Raw genomic sequence first — 7,690 nt, forward strand, 5'->3', positions numbered from 1 at the left:
GGCCCCGTGAGTAGTGAGGCAAAATATCTCCAATAGATACACCTCTTTATAATCAAATATACTTCATTTTCAAGCTTGTTTAATTATTAAACTTTAACGTATTCATTTATTAAAACAAATGGGTTCAATCAATGAGCAATAAAATATACATTAATTTCTTAATTAGGTTTAACTAACCTGTTCAAGCTTTTATTTTATTACAACATGAAAGTTATCTTGTCGGTTTGCAAACATTATCTTGGCAAATCCAAAAAACTTAGTTGTTAAAAATCAAGAATGAGTTGGCTTGTCCAAAAATAATAATTATTGGAAGGACCACATTGACCTATATATTCTACTTGGAAGCAGTAGCGTTGCCAGGACCCTAGATTAAGAGGTTTAAAATTTTGAACTTTAAAATTTTATCTTGAACATGTATTTTGCTTTAATATTAATATCTTAATATATCAAAATTACAAATACGTTCATAAATATCTCTTTTATTCGTCATTTTAACCATCAAATTAGTTTTAGATAGTCAATTTTATCTTAGAATATATTTTGTCATTGTTCTATTTAATCTATAAAATTACTAAAAAAAAGATGCACTAAAGATGTATTTGCAATTTCAATACTCTTACGAAGTATGATAAGATAAGAGTGTCTCACACATTTAGGATCAAAAAAGTTGGTTGTGTATTTAGAGACAAAAATAAAAGCTAAATATTTAAAGGTAAATGTAGTAAAATCATACTCCCTCCGTCCCAAATTATATGACGTTTTGGGCATTTCACACATATTAAGAAATGTAATTAATATTGTGTGGGAAAGAGATATTATGAGTTGTTTTACAAAATTGTCCTCAATAAATGATATGGGAAAGATAAATGAAGGAATTGAAAGAAGAGAGAGTAATAAATAGTTAAGGATATAATAGGAAAAGTAACATTAATTTTTCATTGGTATTGTAAAGCGACATACAATTTGGGACAAATATTTTTTCTAAAGTGACATACATTTTGGGACGGAGGGAGTAAAAGTTTTTGTGAAAAATCACCCCTTGTCGTTGGTACGATATGCTAGGATGTTACTCTTACAATTTTTATTTGAATTATTCGGAAAATGTTCAATAAATAATTTTGTGTAATTGTCATTTGTAAATATCAAACAATAAATAAATGAAATAACATGATTCATACACTGGAATGATAGGAGACACCAACATAAAGCGCCTCCTCAAGAAAAAGAAAAAAGGGAGATATTGTTAGATAGAAATTTAGAAGGTGTAGGGTTCTTTGACAAATTTTCAAGGGGTTCAAGTAGTAATAAATTGAGATTATTGGTTCAATGTTGAAATTTTGAGGGTGTGCAATTGCACCCCTGGATTAAGTGTGGCTCCGCAAGTGGTTGGGAGGGAAATTTTAGAGAGTTTTTTGAGGAGGATTTTGTAGGATTTGGGTCTATATTTTATTATATATTTTAAATTTTAAAAAATTGGAAGACTAAAATAATATATGATCACAGGCAGAAATATTTTATAACTTGCTTAATTTAAAAAAGAAAAACCAATCCACACGTCCTCCATTCACCAAAATCTTCCTCCCAAATGGGAGTGAATTCTGTCGATTGCCCTCCTCATGTTTCTTTCCACCTTTGATTTTTTTTTACTTCCTAAAATCTCTCTTTCTCTCCTTTAAAATAAATGATGGAAATTTTAATGGACTTTCAAGTCACATGAAATGACTCATCCCCCTCCCAAACAGACTCCAATAGTGTGTTTGATTGTGAGAACAAATTGAAAAGAGAGAAAGGCGTAAGAAAGAGAGTGTAAAAAAAGAAAGAGCCGAGGAATAGAGTAAATTTAATGTGTGACTTTGTGAAAATAAAATTGTAATGTTAGATGAAATTTAAAACATTGCAAGAAACATTGTTGGAAATATATTGTATTATAGTCTTTAACTCGATTCTAATGTTGGAAACAAAAAATTGTATTGTTTTGAAAAACCGTCCAAACCAATCCAATCCAAACCGCATTAGTTTGGTTCGAATTTTATTTTAAAAGTCAACCGAACCAAACCAAACCGCATGCATTTTTATCATGCGGTTCAGATGACTTTTAACCTCATAACCGAACCAAACCACACATAAAAAAATTTCATCAGCATTTTTAGTCCTTGTAAAAAAATTTCGTCAACATTTTTGGTCCCTAAAATGCTTAAAAAAAATGTCACGGAAACTAAAAAATGATTTTATTTTGTAGAGACTAAAAACAAAATTCTTATATTTATAAAGACCATTTACTTAATTAACCTTACAATTCAAACCCATTCATTATGTTTTCAAGCACCTTCCCTTCTAAGCAATAAGGAAAAGTCACATAAGAGTACCAAATGCATTCCATCAAAAAACAAAAAACAAGAGATAGCATAATATAATATACTATTATTTAATATTACAAACTCTATAACAACTACATCCTTCAGTTACTATTATAAGCAAAAATTCATATTTTAGGTTCATTCAATAAATGATGTATGTGACCTACATTATAAATCACATACATCATTTATTGAATGAATCTAAAATATAAATTTTTGATGGAATATACTATTGCACTCATTACTAACCAACTTTCCAACATCGTATATTCTTCATTATTACGCTTGCTTTTTTCTTTCTTCTCTTGTCATGAAGTTAATAACATTGAACTCACAAAAATCCCATTATTCCCAATATTATTAGAGAAAAATACTTAGAGGCAATAAAGATGATACGGAAGTTTAGGCTCCAAAACAACTTCTAATGGTATTTTCTTAGGTGTAGTGAGCCCAAAAATCTCCTCCATATTTAAATCCTCTTTTTTCATATCATTAGGTAATCTCCAATTAAATCCATGCAACAAGTTAGCCAAACTTGATTGAACCACCTTAAGACCAAGAGGATAACCAGGACACATCCTTCTACCAGCACCTAATGGCAACATCTTATAATCATGTCCTTTTATTATATCTATATCATTGTTAATAAACCTCTCTGGTATAAATTCATATGGATTATCCCAACTATCAGAATCTCTTCCAATTGTCCAAGTATTGACAAGAATCATAGTCCCTTTTGGTATATCATAACCATCAACATTGCAATTCTCAGTAGCTTCTCTTGGCACTAACATTGGTGTCACAGGATGAAGCCTCATTGTTTCTTTAGCAATTGCAAAAACATAAGGTAAATTGACAATGTCTTTCTCTTCAACCCATCTATCTCTCCCTATTACTCTATCTAGTTCCTCTGTAGCTCTCTTGATAATCTCTGGCCTTTTCACAAGCTCAGAAATTGCCCATTCTATTATTACAGAAGAGGTATCTGTCCCACCAGCTATTAGGTCCTGGGGAATAGATGTATAACATATGATATTAGTATAGTCTTGTTTGGATAAAAAGGTTAATTGAACATCTATTCTATATAAGCATTTATCATATAAGTGTATGTGTCACATACACGTGGCTTAAAATATTATAAGTGTACGTGTGCACGTGCAGCACACATACATGCGGCTTAAAATAAAACTATTTCGTTAAAGGACCATCTTTCAACTTTTAGTTTCAATATTATTAGTCGCATGGTGTATGTGTATATATAAGTCGAGGTGTTTAAATCCTAATATATCCAAATTAAAACTGTAAGTTGTTTCAGAAAATTGAAAACCGCATAAAATTGAATATTATATTATATTATATTGGATGTATTTGAATGTCTTCTTGTTTCAAAACCAAACCAAATCAAACCACATACAAATATTTTAAGACTTATTTTTTTAATTAAAATAATATAATGTCTTAATCAATTATTTGTTGACTTTTAAATCAGTTATTTATTAGTTAATTTTTTTTTTTAACTATTTCATATCTTTCAAACACAATTTATCATCGTCATTTCCTAATATTAATTTTTAATATACTATATGTTATATTTTCCATCAACCTTATTATATTACAATGTCTTTGTAATAATAAAAAAATTACGGTTCATAATTTGGATATAAAAAAAATGATCCAAAATAAACTACATCAAATTGGATCAAATCAGATTTTTTACAGTAGGTATTAAAAATTGAATTGTGTGTATTTTATCTTTGGATCATATGCATTTTTGTTTCAAAATTGATCAAAACTTCACCGCAAACATCCTTTCATGCAAGTGAAAAAAAAATGACTTCTAACTACGACCATTCACGGGTATAAAACGGATAAATATGATAGTATATAAATTATGAGATCCATTTACAATTTTATTGGATTTCACTCTTAGATTAAATATGAAATGATTTGCTTTAAGATGATGTGACTTAGTGACTCATTTAAAACCCTTTAAATGGAGGTCATCGAAGAAGATGCTCATAATGGAGGTGTTAGAGGTTACTTCCTCCGTCCCACAATAAGTGATTCAATTTGACTATTTACACTATTAATATAACATACATTGATCATAGTTTTCTATTAATATATAAATACAAATGGTAGCATATAAGATGTTGTATGATTTGTCTCGATGAATTTTTTAAAATTAGTATCAACTTTTTATAATTTTTATTAATATATAATCAAATATATTAAAAGTCAAAATTGTGCATTGATATATGTAAAACAGTTAACTAGGTCACTCGTTGTGGGATGAATGGAGTAATATACAATAAATGATTAATATACATAGAAAACGACAAATTTGTATGAGACAAATGAGATACTTAAAAAAGAGATATAGTTTATCTTTAATATCTTCAATTCTTTATTAGAAAATATTATGAAAATTTAATATTTTAAAAATATTATTCATCGAGACGAATCTAACAACATCTTATATGATATTATTTATCTTTGTATATTAGTAGAAAAATGTGGTCAAAATATGTTAGATCAATAGTATACATTGTTAAATACGTTATCTATTACGGTACGAAGAGAGTAATTAATATTTTTTTACCTGAGTAAACGCTTTAACTCCATTCCTCTTAATTTTGACTTCAAGATTAGGATTCTCAGCAAGCTGCAATAACACATCCACCATATCTTTAGCAACATAATCCTTAACATCTTTCCTTCTTTCAATGTGCTCCTCCAACACATGTTCCATAAACCTATTAAATCTCTTACCACAAGCCTTCATTCTCTTCACATAACCTTGCAAGTCTAAGAATTGAATCCAAGGAATAAAATCCCCAATATTGAAGACCCCATTAAGCAAAAACAACTCATCCAACATCTCCTTAAACTCTTCAGGGGAAATAATAACATTTTCACTCTTCTCCAAGTATTTCTTCCCCAACACCATGCGGCTTATAATATTAAGACTAAAAGTTGAAAGATGGTCCTTCAACAAAATAGTTTTATTTTTTGAATTGAAGAGTTTATGCAGAAAAATATGTAATTCTTCTTTTCTCATGTACTCATAAGACTCGAGACTTTTTACACTAAACAATTCCCTTTGAAACATTTTACGGGCTTGTTGAAAATATGGACCGTATGGGTTCCAAGTGATGTTAGAGTAGTTATAAGTTGTGTATTTTCCGCAGGCAAATTTGGGTCGTCCGACAAGGACAATGTCGTTTGTTTTAAGGAAAGCTTTGGCTATATCTGGGCTCGAGCCCACAATGACGAGTTTGGATCCGAACCATAGACGCATGATGGGGCCATATTTTTTAGTGAGCCCATGGATGGATTGATGTGGGAGGGATCCGATAAGGTTCATATTTCCTATTATAGGCCATGGTTTTGGTCCTGGTGGTAGATTGTATTTGCGGCGATGGAGACGAAGACGGTGGATGAATAGGAGAAGGATGACAAATGTTGTACAAAATGTAACCCAATTAGGAAGTACAAATAATTCTACTATCATATTTGGTGAATTTTGACTTTGTTTTGGTGTGAGATTTAGAGGGTTGTGAATGTGATGAGATTTTGAAGGGTGAGTGGGTCCTTTATTTATAATCATAGTAGAGAAAGCTATAGCTCAATATTTCATGGCCCCCGTGCAGCGAGACAAAAGATATCGATTAGAAAAATACACCTTTTATTTTTTGTTTGTAGATAGTCGAAATGACAAAATATTATAAATTCATACACATAAGTGGAGGTACCAGAGTTCGAATCCCGATCATGACGTCCGGTTTAACAATTTCGGCATTTTGCCAGTTGAGCTAGGACTTGCGGACGAAAAATACACCTCTCTATAATCAAGCAAACTCTTGTTTAAGCTTGCTTAGTTATTAAACTTCAACTTGTTTTACTATTTAAAGAAATAGGTTCAATCAATGATTAATTTAAAAGTAAAATTTAAACTTAATTAGGTTCAACTTATTTTTCTTACAACTTGAAAGTTATCTTGTCGTTTGCAAGCGGGATCTTGGCAAATTGAGAAGACTTTAACCGTTAAAAATCAAGAATAAGTTGGCCTATCCACCTCTCAAACAAAAAAGAGTTGACCGATAAAAAATAATAATAATAATATTAAGTGGAAGACCATTGACTTATATATTTTTGCTTTTAAAAAGACTTCAAGTAAGGTCGGAGATAAATTTTATTTATTTTTTCTTGAAAAAAATACGATAATATTTGATCATATAACAATTCAATCACACTTCATTTTAATTAAAAATATTTTATAACGAATCAAACAATTGATTCAAATTGTTAATGAGTTCCACCAAAGTGCAGATTAATAGTCCTCGTGAGTATAGCTCAGTTGGTTTGGACAATGCATAATATATGTAAGGTCTGGGATTCGAACCCCATAAATATACCCATTTCAATTCGCTTATGAAAATCTAGCTCCGTTTGTTTTGGACTTTTTTCAAAAAAAAAAAAAAAAATCTTAAAAAAATCACTTTTTTCATTTTTAGGAGTTTGTTTGGGATTTTTAGATAAATCATTTTATCAAAAAAAATCTATTTTGATCTTAAAATGAAAAGCTATTAGTAGAGTTGTCAAAACGGGCCAGTCCATTTAGCCCGAATAAATATAGGGCTTGGGCCTAAAATATTGAGCCCGAATTTTAATAGGGCTTTTTAGCCCGGCCCTTAAAAGCCCGGCACCCGTTAGGGCTAGCTCGAATGGGCTGCGGGTAGCTCGTTAGCCCGCATAACAAAAAAAAAATTCTATAAATTATATATATTTTTCAAATAATTATTTACTTTGTTGATTATCAAAGTAAAAAACAAAAGTGAAAATTCAATGAATTAACACAAATATAAATGGAATATAAAATTATATTTATTCATTTCATTATTTATAGTTTTAAAGATCGAATGTATAAATATCTATAACCATAACATATCTAATTTATTTAAAATCATTTTCCTCGTCGTTTTAGTTTACGACGTTTGTACGAAAATGTTTACAATTTACTTTTGTGCTAGACATTATTTAAACATATTAAAAATATTATTTATAAAAAAATTATAGCAATGTTTTATAGTACTTTTTTAAAATAAAAAATATATAATTTTTAATACGGGCCGGCCGATTTAGCCTGCAGCCCGTGTAGGGCCGGGCTCGGGTAGTATATTTCAAGCCCGTTTTGTCAACCGGACTTTTTAGCCCGGCCCGTTAAAGCCCGAAGTCCGCTAGGGTCGGCCCGTTTAGGGCGGGGCCGCCCGTTTTGACAGCTCTAGCTATTAGAATTAGCTTTTCTCAAAGAAAAATTTCAAAAACAAAGA

General features: G+C 30.2%; 1 protein-coding gene across 1 annotated transcript; it reads right to left on the bottom strand.

Annotated features, from left to right (window-relative positions):
- Positions 1–2,243: 2,243 nt before the first annotated feature.
- LOC11431135 (trimethyltridecatetraene synthase) lies at positions 2,244–5,928 on the bottom strand. Its single transcript, XM_003627259.4, has 2 exons — positions 4,960–5,928; positions 2,244–3,364 (listed from the first exon to the last, which is right to left on the bottom strand). Exons 1-2 carry the CDS (start codon positions 5,869–5,871, stop codon positions 2,732–2,734), a joined length of 1,545 nt encoding a protein of 514 aa, XP_003627307.1. The 5' UTR covers positions 5,872–5,928; the 3' UTR covers positions 2,244–2,731.
- Between the last annotated feature and the right edge of the window lie 1,762 nt (positions 5,929–7,690).

This window comes from Medicago truncatula, chromosome 8, assembly GCF_003473485.1.
Source record: "Medicago truncatula cultivar Jemalong A17 chromosome 8, MtrunA17r5.0-ANR, whole genome shotgun sequence".
In the NCBI taxonomy this organism is placed as follows: Eukaryota; Viridiplantae; Streptophyta; class Magnoliopsida; order Fabales; family Fabaceae; genus Medicago; species Medicago truncatula.